Here is a 23,948-nt window from a genome sequence, read left to right on the forward strand (position 1 = left end):
ACTGCTCCAAGATGAAGACAAACTGTTTGACAGAAGGACCTTTGAGAAGTAGCATAAACTTTGAACTATGTCAGAGAAATGAGGGAGAGCTGCACACTTGGCAGGATGTTGATGGGAAAGTATGAAGAGTTGGGGTCCAAACAGGCACATCTCCCCCAGAGAACTTCTGATTGTTCATTAACAGGTAGAAATCTTGAGAGGAACTTGTATCCGGGGATCCAAAGAGAGCTCCAAGATAATCAGTGGAACGGGATCAGTGTGATTAGACAACCCAGGACCAGGTGTCAGAGGAGTTATGAGGGGAAATGACCATGGCAGGGAAAAAAAAGCAACAGCATGGGATTAAGGCTGTTCCACAGAGAACCGACATCGGCAGCACAGCCTTATTTTTTGAGAGCGCTAAAACACACGTTATCCACAAGTAAAATGCACGCCTTCCTAACACTAAGACTTAGGAGAAATCAGCCAAGGGGCTTAAAGAGGCTGAACGCGCAGTAAAACTGCTGCCGCCTGTAAAACCTGGCACGAACCCCCCACAACGGGTCAGGCTGGAAGCGCCGCGGGGCCGTGAGGGCGCCCGCCCCGGCCCAGGCCCAGGCCCTCAGCCCTCAGGCCCCGTCCCTCGGCCCCGGCCCCGCCGGGCGCCCCGCGGCCGGTCGGACGCCAGGGGGCGGGCGGAGAAGGGGCGGGCCGTGCCCATCGATGGGGGCGGCCGCTCTGCGCTCGGCTCCTCCGCCCTGCCTCTCGGCTCTGGATTAGCGAAACTGGCGACGTGGGACGGCCGCCGGCCCGGCCCCGCGCTCTGCCTCGCCCGCCGGGGTGAAGCCGGGACTCGGGCTCGGGGCCGGCCGCGCCGCAGCGCAGCGCACCGGAGCGCACCGGGGCGGAGCGCGGGGAGCCAGCCGCCGCAGCGTCCCCGCCGGCGGGACACAGAGGCAGAGGGCAGCCGCGGCGCTCTCCTGCCGCAGCCCCGCCGGCACCGCGGCGGCGGAGAGCCCTCTCCCGGGGCGGCGGGGGGGAGGACGGTGGGGCAGCCGGGCGGCGGGGCCATGGCGCTGCGCGCCCGGGCGCTCTACGACTTCAGGTCGGAGAACCCGGGGGAGATCTCGCTGCGGGAGCACGAGGTGCTGAGCCTCTGCAGCGAGCAGGACATCGAGGGCTGGCTGGAGGGCGTCAACAGCCGCGGCGACCGCGGCCTCTTCCCGGCCTCCTACGTCCAGGTGATCCGCGCGCCGGCCGCCGAGCCGCCGCCGCCCGCCCGCTACGCCAACCTCCCTGCTGGCGGCTTCGAGCCGCAGCCGCCCCCCGCCGCCTTCAAGCCGGCGGCGCAGCAGCCCCCGCCGGCGGCGGCGCCCGAGCCCCTCCCGCTGCCCCCCGCCGCCGGGTACCCCTTCCCGCCGGCGCCCTACGGCGGCTCCTACCAGCCCAGCCAGGGTAGCGATGACGACTGGGACGACGACTGGGACGACAGCTCCACCGTGGCCGACGAGCCGGGCGCCCTGGGCAGCTCCTACCCCGACTACGAGGTCGCGGGCGGCGGGGCCTCCGGTCGCTACCGCCTGTCCACCCGCTCCGAGCTCTCCCTGGGCTCCCGCGGCGGCGGCAGCCACCCTGCGGGGCCCCCGCACCCGCCCGGCGGCGGCGGCGGCGGCGGCGCCGCCAAGAGCTCGGCCACGGTGAGCCGCAACCTCAACCGCTTCTCCACCTTCGTCAAGTCCGGCGGCGAAGCCTTTGTGCTGGGCGAGGCGTCGGGCTTCGTGAAGGACGGGGACAAGCTGTGCGTGGTGCTGGGCCCCCGGGGCCCCGAGTGGCAGGAGAACCCCTACCCCTTCCAGTGCTCCATCGAGGACCCCACCAAGCAGACCAAGTTCAAGGGCATGAAGAGCTACATCGCCTACAAGCTGGTGCCCAGCCACACCGGGCAGCAGGTGCACCGCCGCTACAAGCACTTCGACTGGCTCTACGGGCGGCTGGCTGAGAAGTTCCCCGTCATCTCCGTGCCCCACTTGCCGGAGAAGCAGGCCACCGGCCGCTTCGAGGAGGACTTTATCTCCAAACGTCGCAAGGGCCTGGCCTGGTGGATGGACCACATGTGCAGCCACCCCGTGCTGGCTCAGTGCGATGCCTTCCAGCACTTCCTTACTTGTCCCAGCACGGATGAGAAGGCCTGGAAACAAGGCAAGCGCAAGGCTGAGAAAGATGAGATGGTGGGTGCCAACTTTTTTCTGACCATCAGTGTCCCTACAGGCCCTGGGGCCAGCCTGGACTTGCAGGAGGTGGAAAGCCAGGTGGATGGCTTCAAAGCCTTCACGAAGAAGATGGATGAGAGTGCCCTGCAGCTTAATCACACGGCTAATGAGTTTGCCCGCAAACAAGTCACTGGTTTCAAGAAGGAATACCAGAAGGTGGGGCACTCCTTTAAGTGCCTCAGTCAGGCATTTGAGCTGGACCAGCAGGCCTTTTCGGCTGGCCTCAACCAAGCCATAGCCTTCACTGCAGAAGCCTACGACGCCATCGGGGATCTCTTTGCAGATCAGCCCCGGCAGGACCTAGATCCTGTGATGGATTTGTTAGCACTGTATCAGGGGCATTTAGCCAACTTTCCAGACATCATCCATGTCCAGAAAGGTAACACTCTTACATATTTTCTGAAACAATTAAGTTTTGTCTCAGTGGCATGCCCACTGATGTAGGGACCAGGGTCTAAATTTGCCCTGAGTCTGGCTTGCTGGCCTTGGGTTAAATCATTCCGTGTTTATGCAGGTAAACTGTTGCTAAAAATGCAGAAACCACATCAGTTACAACTTTCGTTCTGTGCCAAAGGTATAGACATAGTTGGGAGTTTTATCGGTGAGGGGTCGCTGCATTTGGCTTTGTGTCTCTGAAAGAAGCCACATCTGCCTATGCTGCTGACTTGCTAAAGATTAATGGACTTGTTTGCAAACCCTGAAAATCAAGTGGTATGAAAACATCTATTACTCTTTGATGTATGTTAGATATCTTAAATCTGTGATCTAGTAGATAATAAATATGAAGTAATCTGAGGATGCAGGTACTTGTCAGATTGACCACCTTGTTTGAGGTGTGCATGGTGTGGTGTGTGCGTTTTGCAGTGCCAGGCAGTCAGAGGAGAGGTTTAAAGCTGCTGAGGTTTCCCAGTTGGGCCATGGTTTAAGCTATCTTGGTGCCTTTGAAAGAATAATGGTCTGCCAGAGTGTTCTTAGTTGGAGTTGTTCATCCTTTGCTCTTATTATCATAAAAAGATACTACTCACCTGTTACCTTTTCAGCATCTTTCTAGCTGAAACATGCTTCTGAGGTTCAGATTGCGGTTTGTATTGTGCTTTGTGATTCATCAGAATGAAACTCCAAAAATGAAAAAAATAATCTGCTGTATAACTAGTGACATTTGTTCAGATAGATAGAAGTTTGTAGCACTGTATATGTACAGATGATTTCCCTGCTGTGAAATTAATGATATTCGTGCATTCTGCACCATTGTGACTAGCCCATCATTCATTCTTTTTGCTGTTACATTCCTTACCTGTAGTTTTCAACTCAAAGATCAGGGGGATGCAGGGATTTGAGCTGTAAAGGAGACCAGGATGACATCACATGTGCTCTGTAGAAATGGGTGTTTGTAACAGTTGCCAGAGGAAAATGCATGAGCTTTACTGAAAATTATTTTGGAGATTAATAAGTGGGGTTCTGCATCTCAAGAAGCAGAGCTTGAATGATGAATCCCACGATGAATCAGTATTTTGTGTCCGTATGTGACATTTCCAGCAGTTTTGCATCTTGAACAGAACCTTGAGTTTGATGATGAAAGAGTTGGCAGAGTTTTTTCAACAGATCAAAAAGGCAGGCTTCCAGGAGATACGCATTATTGCTGGGAAAATCTGACAAAACAGAGTTGGTCCAAAGTGCACAATTTTTTGTTATCTAAGAAAGTAAGGTTTTCATAAAAATTGCATGCATCAAAGTCAGATTTCCACTCTTCTGTCAAATCTTGAAAATTGTGAGTGGAAACTTAACTGATCTTAATATTCTTTTGAAGAGAAAAGGGAAGTGCAGTATAACCTTTGAGGAGTTGGTCTGCTAGATGACATTGTGTTCTGATAAAAACTTTCAAGTGTTTCAGGTTTGGAGAGGAGAGTGGCCTTGATGATGCCTTGTGTTTGAGAGTAGAGCATTTTAAAGTGAGTTGTCAACTAGTAATAGGATTATCTGTAAGCTTCTAGGGAAAAAAATATAAAGAAAAAAATTTTTATTAGGTGGAATATCCCAGAAAATTATATATATTCTTCAAATAGTATATTCTTAGTCTCTAAGTCTATATAGAGTTCTTCACTGCAGTATATTTGGAGATGAGTCTTTGAAGAGGGGATTTGGAATAATAAGATACATGCTTGACTCAACCCTGTTTCTTTTATAGTTTTGTTTGAATTTGCACTCGCTGGTTAGGTTTACCTTGCTGAACGAGGGAAAGTTCGTCTAAATGAGCACCTGCCAGAGTAGAGCCTGAGCATGACGTATGTAGAGTTGATTTTGTGCCAGAGAGTGTCCTGGAGGTGGCTGAAGAAACGTACAGCTGGTCAGTGTACAGGTGTTGATGCTTCAGCACCTCTGGGCTAGCTCTGGCTTTGACACAGTATTGTCCCTGGTACATACTTGCCATCAAAAAATGGCATGGGCTTGATAGGTTCGTCCCTTGAGTGTCCACATTCATGATAGGAACAGGGTTAGCACTGGGTTACGTGTTCGTTGCTTTTGTTCCTGCTACAAAACAGGTAAACTGGAGGAAAACTGGGAGGAAGGTGTCTTTTACAGCCACTATATTGCTATTTCGTTACTCTCAAAAGTTACTTCTAACAAGGTACACTTTTTCAATTCCAAATGGTAAACTTCAGTTGAAAATACTGTTTGGTGTTCTTACAACATAAGAGCTTTCTTTTAAACTTGCTGTCTGGAATAGTTGTCAGTTTATATAGACTAAACAAGTGTTGATGATAACAGATCATCTGAAAAACAGAATTGACCTGTCTTTCTTTAAGTGTTTTATTTTCTAGTGTACAACTTTTTCCTGGAATAAAATGACCCCAAAGTGCCTTCAGTGTGGTAGAAACATCAGTCTGATCGATGCATTGCTTACATGTCTGTGCCTTTAAAAAGGTGAACTCTGAAGTTAGGAGTAGTTCTCCTTTGTTTTTCTACATAGTGCAAATATACAGTCCACTTGGGATAAAAACCAAAGCCTTTTCTAGACTCTATTTCAGTATTCCCCTAGACCTGAGAAGGACTGAAAAATAAAGGCAGCTGTGCCCAAAACAATCCCATGTTTGTGGCTAGAATATTCAACTGCATTGACCTGTTATGGGCTTGCTCTACTGTAGATAGCTGAACAGCTGCTGAATGTGATTTGAAAGTGTGTTTTGTGGTATGGACTGGGAAGTCTGAATGTCTGGGGTTTTTTAATAATTTCTGCAACTTCTGCAAAAAAGACAGAGAATCTGTAAGTCAGACACAAATATTTCCCTCTGTTTGGGCTTTGTCTTTTCTCACAGAATTATGAACCAAAGCATTGTAAGCCCCGCTGTTGCTTTGTCTGCATATCAGCAGGAAAATGTGTTAACTGTTGTGCTTTTAGTTGCTCTGTGGTCTAGGTCTTTCTGCTTTCTGTTCAGAAAACATCATACATCATCTGAATTGTGTGGAAAGGGATTGTCATTTTGGTCACTTGTATAAAACATGTGAACCAATGGACTATGGGAATATTTTCAAACTGTTTATCGTATTAATATTGTATTTTATGAAACAGCAATAGCTTCACAGGCAGTTTTAATATTCCTTCCTCTCTGCTGCCTTCATCTTGAGCACCCACTGTTTAAGGAATTTTCTGTGAGGGAAAGAACAGTTAAAAGTCCTTGCTTCAGAAGAGACAGAGGAAGGATTTGAACTGTTCTGTCCCACATGACAGTTAAGGATCAACGTGTCAGTGTTTTTTGAGGGTCCTTACCCAGTTTCATGTGCCCTCCAGTCCAGGTCTGAAGATTCATTGAGCCCTACAACGAAGAACACACTGAGTTGGAAACCCCATGTTTCCATCTGGAAATACTTGGTTTGAGAGTCCCACTGAGGTGGACACAGAGCATATCAACCCTAAGACATACATCCCTTACAAATGACTTGCTGTTTTATAGGTTTCATTTGGAAAACTAAGCGATTAGGGGGAAACTGGCACCAGTAGGGGTAGATGATGGCAGAGTGGCGTCTCTGGTATCTAAGCACCCAAGTACTTGTATGAACCTAGCTCTCAACCCCCCATAGATCAATCCTTCTCAAATGCCTGCATGAAAGTATTCCTGTGCATACCTGTGGTTTTGGAGTGGAAGATCCAAATATGTTAGACAGATATACTTGTATTCCGTTTTCTTTAGCCTCTGGCAAAACATTTGTAGAAGAGGAATATTAAGTTCATTAGACTCAAAAACTAAGCTGCACTTTTTTAATTTTCTTTTTCAAAACTGGTGTATCTTTCAAGGAATACTAGCTTCAGTTGCTTTAATTTTGAGAAGAAAAGCAGCTTCTCGACTTCATTTGTAATGGATAATGCCTTCTTTTCTGTGTTAAGGTCTATTCATGGAAATTCCCTAGGCATTCTTGGCAAAATAATTCCTAAATATTAATTGCTAGAGCTTCACAGAACTGATGAGATCTTCTGACTTCAGTAATCCTCAACAAAATGCTAACTGCAGGCCCATGCAAGTTCAGGTTCAGAAAATTTATGCACATGTGAGAATTTGAGATAGTGTCTGCCTAGTACTCTAGCTCATGCTTGTCTGGCTCCCTTGTCTTCGTATTTGGCTAGTGAGAGTAGAGAAGTTATGGGTTTTCAGATTTCTTTCTTTCAAGTTTTGTTTGAGGAATTACTATAATTGGCCTCTTCTGATTCATGAAGGTGGAAGAAATACTAACTTGCTGTTTCATCTCTGCTTTCCAGATTACTCCTTTATCTTAACATTATGATGTTAATGCTGGTCAAGCCTTTGGTTATGACTTTTGCAAAACAGATTTGAGAAAGTGATCTAAATGTTTTCTAAGATGTAGTCAGCAATTCTGTTTCCTCTTCAAGCCAAGAGTTAAGACTATTATTTAAAAAAAAATCTGAATGACCTTTTTGCTCCTTGATCACTGTTTGTGAAAAGCAAAATAAGGCAAATTCCTGAAGCAAACTTGATTGTAGACATTGTCTTTAAAGAATGTGCTGGGTGTGTCTTTAGAATATCTTACAAAATTATAGGTGAAAAAACATTTCAGCTGGAAATGCATCAAAATTTCAAGGAACAAAAATACCCAAACAGCATTGAAACATGGAACTATCTGTAGCATTTTCATCAACGTTTTGGGGTTTTTTTGCAGGTGGAAGGAGGGGTTATGTATGTTCACAAATACATCAGACTGGTTAAAATTCACATGTAAAATTTTATATCACAGTGTAAAAGCAGTGGTCTTCTGTTTTGTTTACTTTCTATCCTCTTAAATTTGTTGTGCAGACATGTTTTTTCCATTCACTTTTCCTTTTATCTGTGTGGGGGGTTTTGTGTTTTTTTTGTTTGTTTGTTTGTTTGTTTGTTTGTTTCTTTTTTCTTTCTTTCCCCCTCTGTCCCTCAATACATACACTTTGCATGGGGTTCACCTCAGGTAACTACTGGCTAAGAGCTAGGCATGTAATCCTAGCCAGATGACCCTTACAACAGTAAAAAGAGATGGGTACCTACCTTTCATCTGTTTAAGGACTTTGATGAGAAAGGATGGATTGCGCCAGGATGACTTCTATTTTTTGCCCTGTCAGCCTCCCCATTGCTGTTACAGTGATGATGATGTAGAATTGTCTGCTTACTGCTGAATAACCCAATATTGCTTCCCAGTATTAACCTGAAGGAAATGGAGAGTTTTAGATGGCTGAAATGTAGAAGAATCTTCACATTTAAAGACTGTATAAAATTATAGCTTCCTTGGTATGTGTAAAATCAGAGGACAACAATAAACAGGACTAAAATTGAGCAATACCTGAAAAAGATTAAACAGAAAGAGAAAGAAAGGACTTCTATGTCCTGTCTGTCTAAAAGATGCATGAGTCTTTTTAGAATATGGTTGTTTTTATTCTTTTTCACTCACTCCACAATCTCTTCTTACCTTAGCTTTCTAAGGGAGAAGGATTTATCCTGTTACCTTTTGAAACCCGCTAGCCTGATATCATACATATATGATGACAGAGAGACTTTTCATAGCTGATAAAACCCCAGTGATTTTTTTTTTCTCAATGGGAGACACGGTGTGTGTTACGGCACACCAGAAAGCCTGTCCAGACACTTAGTCCCAACAGGCTGGAGAGGTTTTGATCAGAGCTCACACCTGTAGCAGGTTTGACCATGGGCAGTGCATTGTTACCTCTTGTGCTCTTACAAGTACAGTACTTACAGGACAGTAAGGCTCTGTCTACTGGGAAAACCTTGTGGACAGCTAGAGAGTAGCTGGACACTGTCGATACTGAAGAAATAAAAATTATTCTGTAGAAAGAAGTAGTAATTTTATTTCAAAGACTACGTAATACGTTTTCAGTTTGAAGCTTATGAAGAATCTGGGTGGTGAAAAAAGGATCATTGTCCTTCCGTTGCAGCTGAGAGAACTGCAGGTCTTGCTAAGAGGACTTCCATCCAAACAGGGAAGACAAGAATTGGTAGACTGAAACAGGAAAGTAACTCCCAGAACACTTCCAAGTCTTTGTAAGCACATTATCAAAAACAAACGAGCTGGCCAATTTTTTATATTTTTAAAGTCACCTCTGAAACAAGGGCATGTTTCAACATTTCCAGCATCTTTCCATGACTTCATTGTTAGACTTTGTTTGAACAGTTAAAATGCCAAGTTAATGTGTGCAGACTGTATCAACTCATCCAGCTGGTACCTTGCTTATTTTAAATTGCCTGGATCAAATAGCACAGAATTTGAAGATTCTAATTTAAAAAAATGAAGTCACATTTGGCTTAGCACCCAAAACATGAATCTTATCAGCAGAGTAGAGCAAACAAACGGCAAACACTTTCTACACAGTCTTGTTTATATATTTGGTGAAGGCTGTGAGGATTTAAGTAAGATTTAAAAAAAAACCCTAGTGAAAAGTGCGTTTTAAATTTTGGAGTGGAAGCTACTGAAATCAGTGACAGAATATATACATTTAAACTGTACGTTAGGTTCTTGTCAGTGACTTTGGTTTGTTATTGTAGCAGAGCAGGAAGAAGTGTGATAGTGTCAGCCTTGGTTTTAGATAGGTATGCACCACAGGTGGACAACTTCTGTGCTCATAACAAACTAAACTACCCTTTTTATGCCTACCTGCAATTCCTTCATAGCAATGTAAAAAGCAGATTCATGTTATGATTGGGAGTTTACATTGCTTTTTTGTCCTGTGGTAAAAGGCAACTTGCTATTCTATTTTTTTCACGCTTATTAATTTGAAACTTTATTTGCAAGAATAGCTATGCTGGCTAACTGGCAGTATACTGAAGAAAGAACTATTTTACAAAATATCATGATAATGACACTATATTTTGAAGTTTCTTGTACTTTTATGCAAGCCCAAACTCAGAGAGTCAAACCTTGCCTCCTAAAAAAGGCAGACAATTTTCCTTGGCCTTTATAAAACTATAATATTACCTATATATTCTAATATGTACTATATGAATATGTTAATTTATTAAGGTTATATATTTGCAATTTTACATTAACATAGTTTAACAATATATGATGTATAACATTTCTTATATATAATAAAGTAGCATTATATTATTATAATGTTCACAAGTTCTGCTTTTGTATAATATAATATTTTTTAATTGGTTACATTTATGATGGTTTACCTTGCATATTTCTTCTACAACAAGGAAGCTACTTCTGTTTGTCCTTACCCAGATAATGCAGCATTCACATATCTAGGAGAAAACATTTAAAGGGTAGTTGGGGAAAAAGTGGACCAGTATCTGCCTTTCGTTTGGATCTTGACTCTTTTAATATGAATTTATGTTAAACAGTGTGTCTGTGTGTCTATGCACATTGTATTTGCTCATCTTAGGACAGTAGTGGAGCGAAGCAGATGGTGAAGAACAAGCAAACACCATAAATTGTGCTAGCTCTTTGCTTTCCTTCAGACTTTACAGAGAACAACATCCAGAAACAAGTCTTTCATACTGTTCCAATAAAGAAGGGATGTAAGAGTTGGTGGAACCTGCAGTTATGTTTGGACCTCTCAATGATGCTGTATGGATATCAATACGCAGTGTTACCTGTCTTCTCGTGTCCACTCACATAGCATGAATCTTAAGAATTTTGAAGAAGTTACCATTTATTACAATAATGCTCACATCCATTTTGGCTGACTTCATCATCTGTATGTCCAAAGGAGAAATTTCTGCTCATATGCTGTAACCATTTTTACTGAAAATTAGTTTGTCATGCATGCACAGCATGATTTCTGATTTAGGTTGTTGTCTTGAAGTCAGCATTATGAAAAGGGCATTTACAAAAGCTATTAAGGGTCTGCAGCATCATTCTAGCGGAAAAGTGCCTGTTCTTAGCATCCTAATTGGGAGGAACTAGTGTTCAGCACCTATGACAACCGAACTGTAATAGACAAACTTAAATTCTGGAAAAACAGAGATTTACCCTAAAAGCCTGTTTGATGCCCTCTTTAGATGTAAGTTAGTAGGAAGTACTTAAAATGACTAAGAGCTTTCATCTTGGTACTTCTGCAAATTATGATTGATTAAATTTTCAAGTGTGTCCACTCTGAAAAACATGACTGGCTTTCTAACGGACAAATGTACCATGTTTCTAGTGGCCAGCCTAGTTTAAGTTTCACTCCTTTCTCTCACCCAAGTCTGCAGTGTCAGCTCAAGCCATACCAAAGAAAAACTCCTTAAATGGTACACCTGAGTGCTGAAAAGTACAGACCGCCTTAGAATTGGGCAAAAACAGCACTACCTAGTGTTTGCCTCTGAGGCTGTGGTACAAAACACTAAGTTTGTGATAATGGACAACAATATCCACAATTTAGCTGGATTTTAAGATTCAATTATTCCTGACAGACCTCCTTTCAGACATCACTGTAGGTACAAGTAAAGTCAGAACTACTCATGAACAGAGTTTAAACATGCTTTAGTGGCAGAAATATGGTCATTTATTTGCTTAAAACACTGTTCATGTAAAATGCATCTTAAGATACATTAGTTTTAAAGTCAATGCATTCAAGATTTGAATGGAAAATTTACATCTGATTTTGAACAATTTTCACATGCAGTTACCTAGCACTGTGGGCTTTTTTTGCTTTGTTAATGGGTTTATGTGGTGCAAAACTGATAATTCTGTAATGTTTCTTTCATTTATTTTACCATCTTGTTCTCATCTCCTATTATTAACTGTTTCAAGCACAAACTGTCTTGTTACTCATACAGCAGTGTGGTGTAGCATGGCCCAGCAAAACATTCATACCAGAGGTGCTGCTCACCAAAGCTTGTTGATTCCTCTGGGGGACTCTGAAACTGACGTGCACATTGCCGATGTGATAATTTAAATATTTTTCCCTAGCATGATCATTTTGGAGCCTCTGAACATGCACAAGTATGATTACATTCCTTGTAGATTTGAATAAATAAATTAGCTGTGCATGCTCTTCCTATGTGTGTGTACACCAACTGGCAGATGTATACACAGTGAGTCTAATCAGGTCTTAAATATTGCATTATTTAAAATTAAAAAAAAAGAGTAGTTAGGCATGTATAGTATCCATTAACCCTGGTAGCTCTTTAAAATTGAGTGACATTTGACACTGTACATTCTAACACCATCATTAATAGGTTACATATTAATTAAATCAATGTTTATGTTAAAACCACCAGATGAGGTTAATTCAGTTTCTGAAATCTCTAGCAAAGACTGTGTTATTTATGCATGATCTCTGAATTGTGTAGTCTAGAAGGTGATTTCATTTTGAACTGAAGGATGTGTCTCTGGATGACAGCTTTCCATGAGCTTTGCAACAGAGTAACTGGAAGAACAGATAATTATGTCTGATGTTAATGATCCTGCAGACAGTCAGTGTTAACCTAGATGTTAGCACAGTACTGTAATTTATGATCTTAGATTTATAGGACAGTATCATTCTAGTCTGGGTTTTCTGGAGCAATGGGCAACAAAATAGTAAAAAATAAGTCTCAATTTTTTTAACTATTGTTAGGCTGCAGATTCTGAAAGCATTACAGCCATTTTCATGTATCTAGAAAAACAAACAAAAAAAAACCCCTGTAATACTGAAGTATTTGCAATTTTTTTTTTTTTAATATATTTCTAACTTTCACTATGGAAAAGAGAATATTCCTAAAGTAACTTTGCACCCTTAAGGAGAAGAATATAATATTTGAACTAGAAACACTGGTTTTGAAAAGTCTGTCATGTTGACACTTTCAGAAAGAACGAGTGACTTCATAATTTTGCCTTTGATGTTGGAGATCACTTGCTTTTTTCAGTTTAAAACTATAAAACCAGATTTTAAAGTAGCAGGTCTTTTCTATATTAATTACTGTAATGGTACTTTTTTCCTGTGACATTTCTTTTACACAGTTTTGTCTCTATTAGAGAAGTCTTCTGGTTTTAATTTCAGGCAAATTCCCAATATGCTGCTTTCCATTTTAATTCTTGGCCAGAAAATGTAAAGAATTTGCAGAATCTTAATGTAGGCTTCTTTTGTCAATCTGTACTCAGAGCATTCTTAAGCAAATAATCTGTCAATGTAGTAAAGTCTCTATTCTGCTACACACAATTTTGTCGTTTCACTTTGAATTGAGACAGGGAAGTTTGGAAGCTTTTTTCAGAGTAGGATTTCATGTTATGTGTAATCTCATGTGATGCTTCTGCAACTTCCCTTGTGTTGAGCTAATGATTGTGTAGCCCTGGGCTGAGCTGAATCACATAACGAAGCCATTGATAAAACTAAGCCACCATCTCCCTCCCCTCCAGGCCAAATGCAGTTTTTTATTGGATTAGTCGTTTGAGTCATCCAGTAACAACATCTTTGCTAGGTCTGGTATAAGTGGAACGGCCATGTAGACAGGCTTGTTCTGGCAGCGGTCTGCTGGATTAGAGATGTTTCTTCCACAGTTGTTTCTTTCAAAAGGAGGGCAAATCAAAACTACGCTACAAGCACATGGGCTGCACAGGGTTTGCATTTGCAATCTTTAAGCATAGAGCTGGAGTTAAATAATCTCACCATTAGTTAAGGAAAAAGAAAACTTATTTCTAGTTACATTTTCTGCTTTTGCATCCTTTGAAAGCAGAATCATGAATACACTGTTTTCTTCTTTCCTTTTAGAGATGGTATCTCAGGACAATGTCTTGTAATACAAGTAAAGCAAAGGGAATTGTTAGACTAGTTCAAATCTCTCACTTAAATATCATGCTTTGAAGGACACATCACGCCTGCTGTTAGGCTATTTAACATGATGGGCAGCTGAACAATGTGGAAATGTAAGTTGGTTTACTTTCTCGTAAATAATGTATCAAATTTTATTTTGTAGCTTGGTGATAGTAAAAAGGTGAAAAATTATTTATTGCCCAGGTCATTCTATTTGCACAAGATTTCTGAGGTACCACTGTTGAGAGATTTTCTTTGTCAAACTTTGTGGTTTTTTGAAGATCACAGTGTTTTCTGATCCTAGCTCTCCTTCCCTCTGAGAGAGCCATCTCTCAGAGGAGCCTTTGGACTTCGACACAAGGTCTTGCTGTTGCACCAAAGCATGTTGACTGGGGGACTACTCAAACGTGGTGATCAGGAATATGGTGCTCTTTGTTTTTGCCACAGTTACCACTGATGACAAAGCCAGAACGATCGCCTTCATCTTTTTTTTTTTTTCCATTCTGCCATTTTAATGGCTGTTGTCCTTTTCAGTGTAATTTACAAGTCAGGTCTACAGATACAGTAAGTACACATTTGGGGTTGAAGGACTTGGTGGCCTGGTGCCCCACTTCTGTCCTTCATGCCTCTCACTTGCAGCACAACCAGCATTGCTGGTGATGTGCCAGCCAGTGCTTGCCTCCCTCCTGATAGTGCCAGAGCCGTCCGGGGAAAGGCAAAGAGCCATCACATGAGGAGCAGCACATACTGTTGGGCTGGCACCCAGCTCACTGCTTCAGTCTCCCACCCTCCCCCAGCTCCATTAAAAAGGTATTTCTGAAAATAAAGTTCTTCATAAGTATCAAGGGGAACCACAGGACTGTGGTTTTTTTTTTTTTTTTGTCCCCTAGTTCTTCATTCCCTTCGCAATTCTTTTGCAATGATTCGTTAACTCAGGGTATAGAGTAACAAGAACATGGGTATTTACTGAAAGAGTGTTGTAGTTGCAACTGACATACATGCAAACTGTTATCTCACTACTACTGAAAGAAACTGATTTGCTCTGATTTAGCATAATTCATCACTGAAGTGAAAGAAATATCTTAATAACTGTAGTGGTAAAGGCATTATAATCATAGGATCTAAAAAATTAACATGTTGGCTCCCACAAACTGGCTAAGTTTTTAAGTTCAGAATTTTGGAGTGAGATACTGAAGACCTTGATATATTGGTGACTGAATGGATGATACATTTTCCTGAGTGACTGTGAATTCCAAACCCCCCTGACTTCAACAGATACTTACTGCTGCTTCAAGTGCTGTATTCTAGCAGTGTTGAGCTGATGCTTCATTGTTTTTCATCCCATATGCAGCATTACTGTATGCAGTTACATCATTGCTCCTACAGCAATGATCTTTCAGAGATGATATGGTTATGAACAGTATCAGTAATTATTGCTTCTGGTTTTTTAAGAATTGAGCAATCCCACCAATGAAACAGATGTCTGCTGTAGTAAGCACTGTGCAAATACAGAGCAAAAAGGGCTCCTGCCCTGAAGAATTCCCTTTCTCTTAGCTTGTCTTTATTTGGATTAGTAGCTTCAAACATAGCTGACATTTCACTCCTGACTGCTGTATGCAATGCTCAAAAGCTGATGTTGAGGCACTTTGAGAAGAGGTGGAAATGGGGCAGTGGGAAGACGGTACACTCTTGGCAGTTACTTCTCTTCTTTGGTGTCTGATTGCCCGTGCTGGCGGGCACCAGGCAGACCTGGATTCATGTGAGACAAAGCAGTTGAGTGAAGAGCAGTCTTGACTGCAGTCTACATGAACTGAGCCCCAAAACATTTGCCTTCTGGTCACATTGCAGGCTGCAACTTGTAATTGTGTCATGTACACTAAATGTGAAGAAGCAGCGTAGGGCTGACTGCTGGTAGGCTGATCACACCACACACCATGCAGTTGGAGAGCTTGGAGACACATTCATCAGCATGGGTTTACATGTATATATCCATACTCACAGTGTGAAAGGAGGGTGAGTACAATTTCAAGTATAGATTCAAACCCATACTTAGTTGACTCTTCACACAATCTCAAAGCATATATTAGTGTAATAAAACTGCAGGTGATGTGAAAATACATTGTTTGACCCAAACCTCAGTGCTCTCGGGTTCAGGAATTCTTTTTATTTAATTTTCCTGAACATATCTGACATTTCCTGCTTCATTGCAACCTCATGGGCAGCTTCCTGATAACTCCTCAGCACCCATTTAAGTTACTGTTCGTATTATGTGTTTTACAGCTCAGAAGTATTTAGCCAGAATTTTATGTTGTCCCTGTCTGCTTGGCTGCTAGCACATTACTGTAAATGTCCCTTGTTAAATGTGTTCATACCATCATGTGTTATCTTATCTTGTACTTAAAAAGAAGTACTAAAACCTGTGAGTTTCTCTTAAGCCTTTATTAGTGTTCAGTGAGCACTACTGTCAGGCTTTGGGCAATGAAGAACAGCATTCACAATCTGCTTTTCCCCACCTTTAGGAACAGAAATATATTTAGCACAGCTTTTTGCAGCATCTTTGATCCAGGCCCTCTTCACTGTTTGAAGACTAGTCCTGATCACTGGAACATGATCTCCTGACAGAAGGTCTTTTCATCAGACCAGAAGCTTTAAATGCATGGGCAAGACTTTACAGAATCTGTAGAGCTGGAGCTAAAAAAACCCAAGAATTTATATTTACATATTCTGTCCCTCTGGGAGCAGTGCATTGGTGGATATTTATCCCAGACATGTATTCAGCAGATTTCCTTGAGCTAATATTCGTTAGGACATGGCTCCTTCTGTTTCTTTTTCCTAAAATGTGTGTTAGCCTTTTCTAGGGCTGCCATAATTCTGCTTTTGTTTTTTAAATACATCTTGCTTTTTTGGATTATCCAGACCAGTACTAGATGTTCACATCATTAAATTCAGAAACCAGGAGATGCTTCTGAAGGTGTACTTAGAGTGGAGGGGCCTTTTTCAGTCTCAGCAGCCTGCGAGGGTGACAGTGGGAGCTGGAAAGTGCTGGACTAGGTGCTGAGGGTGATAGATTAGTGAGGATGGAGTTGAGGGAGTTCATGGTGTACAGCCTGGGGTGAGACAGGTCAGGAGTTGGGGGCTGGGAGGCATTAGAGGTTATGATGGGACCTGTCTGCTACTCAGGCATCTCTGAGCAAGGCCCTTGTTTTCAAGCAGGGATACACACAAGGGGCTGCTCTCTGCTCCCCAATTCCCTCACCCTGTTCTCGCCCCACCTTTTGCCATTAGAAACCTGCATGGATCATTGCATCCTCGACCTCAGTGACTCTTCTCAGGCTCAGAGTTTTGTTCATGTGGATTAAAATACAAGGACTGCAGCCTATGGAAAAGAGTTTGGGAAAAATTTGGGATGAAGTATGGTATGTTATGTTTAGTAAGGCTGCTTCAGGGCCATGCAGACTAACAGCACTTTTTTCCTAAGATTTACTAAACTAGGTCTTGCAAACTTCAGTAGGCACTGAACAAAATAAAAATTACATTTTAAAACAAATGATCATTTGCTTCTTTTTTCTGTCTGTTTGGGGAAGGTTCTTTGATTATCCTAAAATAAGCTAAAATTTTCCTTCTAAGTTATTTTAAATTAATTGGTTTACTAATAAATCAACAGTTCATTTAAAGGCACTTCAAAAAACCAAGCAAGTTTGTACTTAAGCATATGTATAAGCTTTTGTCATATATTGCTGATGCCTGGTTGTAGCCTGTGTAGGATTTACAGAAAATTCCACTATAGGACCACTACGAATCCATATCCATTAAGAGAGCAGTGTTAACGATTGCAAGTTTTCCCCTTGGATTCCTTTCCCTAATTATAAATCTTGCTCTCTTTTTTTAATGGCAAAAATTGCATAATGCATAATATGTCTGGTCTGGAGGGCTTTAGTGTTTGGTAATGGATGTTTTTTATTGATGTAAAATAATTTGAAGATTATATGTGCTCCAGAACTTCATTATGATTACAGCTGCTGATTGCTGGAAATTTGAGTATTTTTCTTCCAGTTTGGTCATTCTAGAAATAACATCTAAAGCGGTTTCCCACATCACAACTGAAGAGTTGTCATGTTTATTTAACCATGTCCATCTGGCTTCCAGTGAGTCCCAAATTTCAGTTTTTCACAGCCATTCCTGCCGTGCCCACAGAACACAGAGAAAGCTTTTGCTAAACCTGGTTTTGTTTGTTGAAAGAACCGTCATTTTTGCAGAAGAGGGTATTAAATGCTTTTCATTTTCAATGCCCTACCTTGCAAATTCTTCACTGCTTAGAGAATAAAATACAGATCTTCCAGCATAGTCCCACTGCTGGCACCACTGCATGTGGAAAAGGTTTTTCAGTGTTGTTTTTTTGGGCCAGGCTGGAGATGGTGAAGTCAGTCAGCTGAAGCAGCCAGTGCCAAGCTTTTAGCCACCATGCCAGCATGCCATGGGGGAGAGGTGTGGAGCCCTGCCACCACCTCACAGGCCTTGGGGAAAGCTGCTGCTCTTGGCCTTCAGGCAGCAGTTTGGTGCACCAGGTTCAGAGCGTGGCCTCTGCCACTTGACTGCTAGTGTCCTCAGTCATGCAGCCTGTGTCCTATGCCTGCCTTGTTAATAACCTCCCTGAAACAGTTGAAAAAAGAAAAGGAAAATATTTTGTATGGTCTTTCTGCAAGTACGTTACACTGGAGGGGAATTTTGTATGCTTGCGACTGAGAGCTCCTACCAGGACTGCAGACAGGATATGCCATGTACAACACAGCCTAAATGCAAATTAAGCAGAAAAATATGATTTTAAGAGTAGAGAAGACTGATAACAGAGGAAGTATTTTCCAAGTGTTTGCAATTAAAAACATCCCCCACAACAGTTAACAAGTTGTTGTTAGAAGTTGAACGAAGAACAGTCATGCATGTTTCTCTGATTGTAGGAATTCCAGATTTTATTTATAATGCAAGACACAATCCCCATTTCATTTCAAAAATGCAACAAGCTCTTTTTCCCTAGATCTGCCAAATCATCTGATATTTTAATTTGCTTCTAGTGGGAGCATACCTTGACCCTCCATTCTACCCTGACTGCGGGGTGAGGGGTTGCAGATGAGCAGGGGATGAGCCGCAGCAGGCAGAGGAACGTAAGAAGTGCCTGAATGAGGTGCAGTGAGCAGCGCCCCTGCTTCCCAGTTGCCTCCCAAACTGCTGTGTGTACAGCAAGCCCAGACGTGTCCGTGCACAAGGTCATTCTCCAGATCTGGATTGCAGAGATATGGCAGGGTGGTGCGGGGAGGCACATTTGAAATGGCTTGTTAAACAGGCACAGGAAGGAAAGGATAGAAGATAGTATAACTGCTGATGAATTGCATTTTTACTATTTAATGGTGTTTAATGCATGTGTGGTTTCAGGCTGACAAGAAGACAAACCTGCTCCCCAAACAGACAGAGAGGAGGTTGTCCCCCTGGAATATATAGGCAAAGAAGTTTCTCTGTTAGCTTGCTAGCTAGTGTCACTGTAGGGATTACTGAAAAGCATTTTTCAAGGCAAACGTGAAGGGAGTCCTGTCAGTGTACTGTGGTCACGTGTATAGTAAGAAGTGTAATCTGAAAGGAAGGAGAGTTAAGACATTACAAATAGTTGAAAGAAGAAGTAACTTAAGTGTGATCATAAAGGATATGAAAAATGTCCTATCACTAACATCTTGTGAGAAGATAAAAGCTGTATTGGTCTGATTTGTTTTAGTAATACGAATTAAATATGTATGTAATATTTAAAGCAAAGAAGTTGCCCTGTGGGAAACAGAGTCCAAGAAAATGAATGTCTTAAGATGTGAGTCTGTTTTGGGTAGGTCAGTTTTTGGGTGATATTTTGTTTTTGTAGGATGTGTGTGCTTTAATTAGCTATTCAGAGAAGGAGGACTAAGTTCTTTTGCTCTGTTTTTCTTCTAGCTCTTACAAGACTGTGTTAGGTCTACCTGGATGTCTGCAGCTTTGAAATAAAACTACTAGATTCTCTAGTACTCAATCATTAATTTTGGGTGTCTAATGTAAAAGCAGAGTGATATATTGTCAAGATTTAGTGTATTCAGATCCTTTTTTGATGTTTCACAAAGATCAGGAAAAATGATGTTTCACAAAGTACAATTTTATAATGAAGTTATTTTTCTGCTGTTTATCTAGGCTTAAATTGATCTGACTAGTTTTCTAGTGCTTTCATTTTTTCCCACTACCAGTATATTTATCAGTTATTCTCTGAAGGACACCATCTAATTTTTAAGATTGTGAAGTGCAGGATTTTTTTAACAAGATTCACTTTTCTGTGACTTTTTAACATGAAAAAACTTTTGGTTTATTCCTTTTCATTCATATATATACATATGCACACATATAAATACATTTAGAATGAGCCTTGTGCAAATCCTTGTTACTAAATCACTTGTTAAAGTACAGTGGTCAAGTCTACATTGTCCTTATGGTTCACCTATTTTGTTTTGTTCTTTACACAGGAGCCCTTACGAAAGTAAAGGAGAGTAAGCGGCATGTGGAAGAGGGGAAGATGGAGCTCCAAAAAGCCGAGGGCATTCAAGAACGCTGTAACATTATTTCTTTTGCAACCCTAGCAGAAATTAATCATTTCCACAAAATTCGTGTGAGGGACTTTAAATCACAGATGCAGCATTTCTTGCAACAGCAAATACTCTTTTTTCAAAAAGTGACGCAAAAGCTAGAAGAAGCTCTTCACAAGTATGATAGTGTTTAATCTCTGAATTTTGATTTATGGACTTCTCAGCATGAAAGTGACCCAGGTGGCAGAGCAAATGCTGCTGCTGCCACTGAAGAACTCTTGCCAGTGGTAGACAGTGGTACAAGGATGGTTTTGTGTTCACCTGGAACCCCGGTTTAATCTCTGAGTATGTAGAAAGGAAACAGTTATAGGGCTATATAGTAGAAACAGTACCACACATTGTAACTAAGTTATACTGTGTATGCCTACACTACCATTGTAACTTTTTGAAATAATGAGTATACTATTTGCCTTATTGCTTTTTGAAATATGGTATTTTAGTGCATACTTTGTAGACCTCAAAACCCTTTGGGTCTTTAAGGAAGTTGGCTAGATAAAAGCCTGCTTCAGATGCCTTTTTACTTTCCTAGATTTGGATTTCCTAAATTCAAACGATTCTCTGTTTACAGACTCCTACTAGAGCAGCTATGTGATTCTGTGCCTTTAGAATCTATTTTTCCTTTTCTAGTAAGTCACATTTTTATGATTGAATGAATGAAGGGTTGATGCCTGTGATAGGAACTGATTATGGAACCTCACATTGACTGGAAAAAAAATCATCTGCCATCCAGTTTGCACAGCAAGTACTGTCTTACAACAAATGTTGGCTCAAAGAGGAGAACTTAAATCTATTCACACTTTCCCTGAAAATGGAGATGACTTGTTATATGTACTAGGATGTTAAGCACATATACAGAACTACACCACTTAATTCCCTTTCTGAACTGAATAATACAGTGAGGGTTTGTGGTTTTTTGTTTTTTGTTTTGTTTTTTTTTTTTTTTTAGTGTACAGCATTACTGTGAGTGGAAATTTGAATAGCTAGCCTAATAAAAATTATGTTTATCAAGGGGATATGAATGCAAGCTATGTGGCTGGAACATTTTTTTAAGTTTGAAATTATCTGCTTGTTGTTCAGTTACTGTTTCAGTTTAACTTCAGACTTGCATCTACATTGCCAGTTGTCTGAGTTGAAACTCCACTGTGATTCATTAGTTTACTAAGTTACAAATTTTCAGGGATGTTCAGTAATAGAAATGATCTGAAATAAGTCTTGGCTGAACTGACTTGGAAAACAGGTGGCATTTTTATGTTTATAACACTTAAGAATTAACAATTGTCTTAATTTTTGTATAAATATTTTTGACAAGCAGGGTGCATTTATATATATACTTAAACACTATCTTTTAAAAGAGTTTTCTGGCTTATATTCCTTGAAATAAGTCTGAAGTCTGTGTTTCTTGCCTATTGGATTCCTTCTTATAGGTCAGTATGAAAGAGGGGTTTTACTTCTCCTATATTTTTTCTCCTAAACAAAAATAACAAAACCTTCCAAGGAAGCAAAATGTTTACTTTTTGTTTTGTTTTGTTTTTGATTAAATTAATCAAAGATAGCATAAACAAATGAAAGCCTGGAAAAGGAAGTTAAACAACAGTTACATTTAAGTATGAGTCATTCCTCACCTGTCAGCAGAAATATGCACTTCTTTTGCTCGATCATGTGAGTTTCTATAGCTTAATCCCACACCTCTGTTTTAGAGGAATAAACGTAACAATGTGGTTTTGGTTTTAAGATTCATCCCCAAATTCTGGGAGATTGCTATTTTGTGCAAATTGTGTTTGGCACTGCTACTAGTGCATACCCAAAGAAGTAAAATTCAGAATAATGAAGAGGAAAAAAAACAGTATTTGTAAAAGAAAGGACAATCAGTGAGGAAAGACTCCATTTCCGGGCTATTAAGAGAGTGCTGCAAACAAGGTTGACCGTAAAATAAGGACCACAGTCATATGGCTGACTTGATGTTTATCTTCCTCATGGTGTCTCGTTCTACATTCAAAACTCCTCACTTCCCTGAGCAGATCTTCCCACCAGTACTCCCGCTTCCCATATGTTGTTTAATTATGTGAGATAGTGATGAGCTAGGTTTGAGCTGAGTTCCATGGTTGTGTTTGCTTAAGCCAGATACTGTTTTATTAAGTGTCTTTGCAGTAATCAGACTACAATCAAATTAATTCTACATGGAGGTATTAAGACCTGTTTGGAAATTGATCTTAGTCCTGTTGAAGTATTCTAAGAGGTTAGTATTAATGACATGTACACGTCCAGGAGGAAATTAAGCTGTGATATGTATACATACAACATTATCAGACAGGTACAGTTTTCCCAAATAAACTGTCATGGCCTTCACCTAATGTTCTCATTTGTGAATTTTTGGGGCAGGGGGAAGGTGGGTGTGCTAACTGGTTAAACTTGATGTACCGAAAAAGCTCAACTGGAATCCTGGATCTGAATTGTTGCAGAGTTTGGAAAGGTTCAAAGATGCATCCATGTGAGCATCTTCCTTTTTTCCACACTCATTATAGAGTTGCAGTTAAACTGATGTAGGGAACCTGAACTCCACTAGTGCTTACTGCACTATGCAAGAACTATGGTTTTTATTTTATTTGGAACAAGCATGATGTTGACCACTTGTGACTGACAGACTACTTGATGGTACGGTCTAAGATTCAAATGTACTCTACAGTAAAGTGAATGTATATTGTGTGGGACTTTGAAAACACCGGAGGAATTCTAACAGAATCTTTTCAAATAAATGAATGTGGAGGAGATCAAATTAGTTCTGCAGCATGTTAAATGCTTTTTTTTTAATTCCATTTCTGTAATTCGTTTTTAATGCATCAGAATTTTTGCATTGACAGGTAGCATGTATTTGGTATACTCATTGGGGAGTTAGAGAGGTTGAATTGAAAGCTGCAGGAAGATTCACTGAGGTACTGGTTTCTGTTAAAGTGCTGAATCCAGTGAAAACTGTGGAATGAACCCATCGGGGGAATATATCAATTTAGCATCACCAACAAGTGGAGTGCGAATGATGTTTCTATTCAAATTGTAGCATTTATAATGTGGAGATTAACAACCTGCTAAAATTATTAGATCATGTTGTTTGCTAGCCCTGTAGTCATCTGATACTTGCAGAGAAGACAGTTGCTCCTATGACTTCTGCATGTTTTCTAGATTCTCTCTACCAGTTTCAGAGTCCAGTGGTGTGGTACACTTGATTTAGAAGTGTTGTAAGACCTAGCTTAGAGTGATCAGTAGGAAAATTATGTGGTGATGAAACATTCAAGAGAAGCGCCAACAAAATCTGGGGGAAAAAAAAAATCAAAATGGAAGAATATGTTGCATATAAAATTGATAAGTTTTTAGAAAATATGAATGAACTGCCTACACCAAAAATGCCTGCATTATTTGGTGAGATGCAAGTATCTTTTTGGTGAATTACAGGAGCCTGTTTGCAGTACTTCATTATTTTGCCAGACCTTCACTATTCCAGCTAACATCTTCTATGCTGGTTGCCTGCTCCAGCCTAAAGTCTTCTGGGAATCTGATATGAAAGTTGTTCAGCCATTTCTCAGAAGGAGATCATAAAAATAAAAATGTTTTTTCATCTTAAATTGTCTAAACAATTTGGCTGGAAAGCTTTAGTTCTTTCATACTTTGGAACAAGGACTTGAAATTTGGCAGACTCATTACCTTTTACAGCTTTATATATGCCTGCTACACTAACTGTAAAAATTTGTTCAAATACTTCCAAGTTAAAATAAGGTTTCTCCAGGCCTTACTGTGCTCAAGTTTGACAGATAAATTTTCTGTAGCTCTGCTTTGCTCCAAGCAATCTTG

At 41.0% G+C, this 23,948-nt stretch overlaps 1 protein-coding gene across 1 annotated transcript; it reads left to right on the forward strand.

Annotated features, from left to right (window-relative positions):
• The first annotated feature begins 743 nt into the window (after nucleotides 1-743).
• Nucleotides 744-22,454, forward strand: SNX18 (sorting nexin 18). Its single transcript, XM_042804879.1, has 2 exons — nucleotides 744-2,628; nucleotides 19,989-22,454. The coding sequence occupies exons 1-2, from the start codon at nucleotides 1,050-1,052 to the stop codon at nucleotides 20,240-20,242; spliced, it is 1,833 nt and encodes a 610-aa protein (XP_042660813.1). The 5' UTR covers nucleotides 744-1,049; the 3' UTR covers nucleotides 20,243-22,454.
• Nucleotides 22,455-23,948: the final 1,494 nt, after the last annotated feature.

Source organism: Tyto alba, unplaced genomic scaffold, assembly GCF_018691265.1.
Source record: "Tyto alba isolate M040663 unplaced genomic scaffold, T.alba_DEE_v4.0 Super-Scaffold_42, whole genome shotgun sequence".
In the NCBI taxonomy this organism is placed as follows: domain Eukaryota; kingdom Metazoa; phylum Chordata; class Aves; order Strigiformes; family Tytonidae; genus Tyto; species Tyto alba.

Coding starts and splice junctions, on each gene's coding strand:
- SNX18 (XM_042804879.1), top strand. CDS start 1,050: ATGGCGCTGCGCGCCCGGGCGCTCTACGACTTCAGGTCGGAGAACCCG. Junction 2,629..19,988: donor CATCATCCATGTCCAGAAAG/GTAACACTCTTA, acceptor TTCTTTACACAG/GAGCCCTTACGAAAGTAAAG.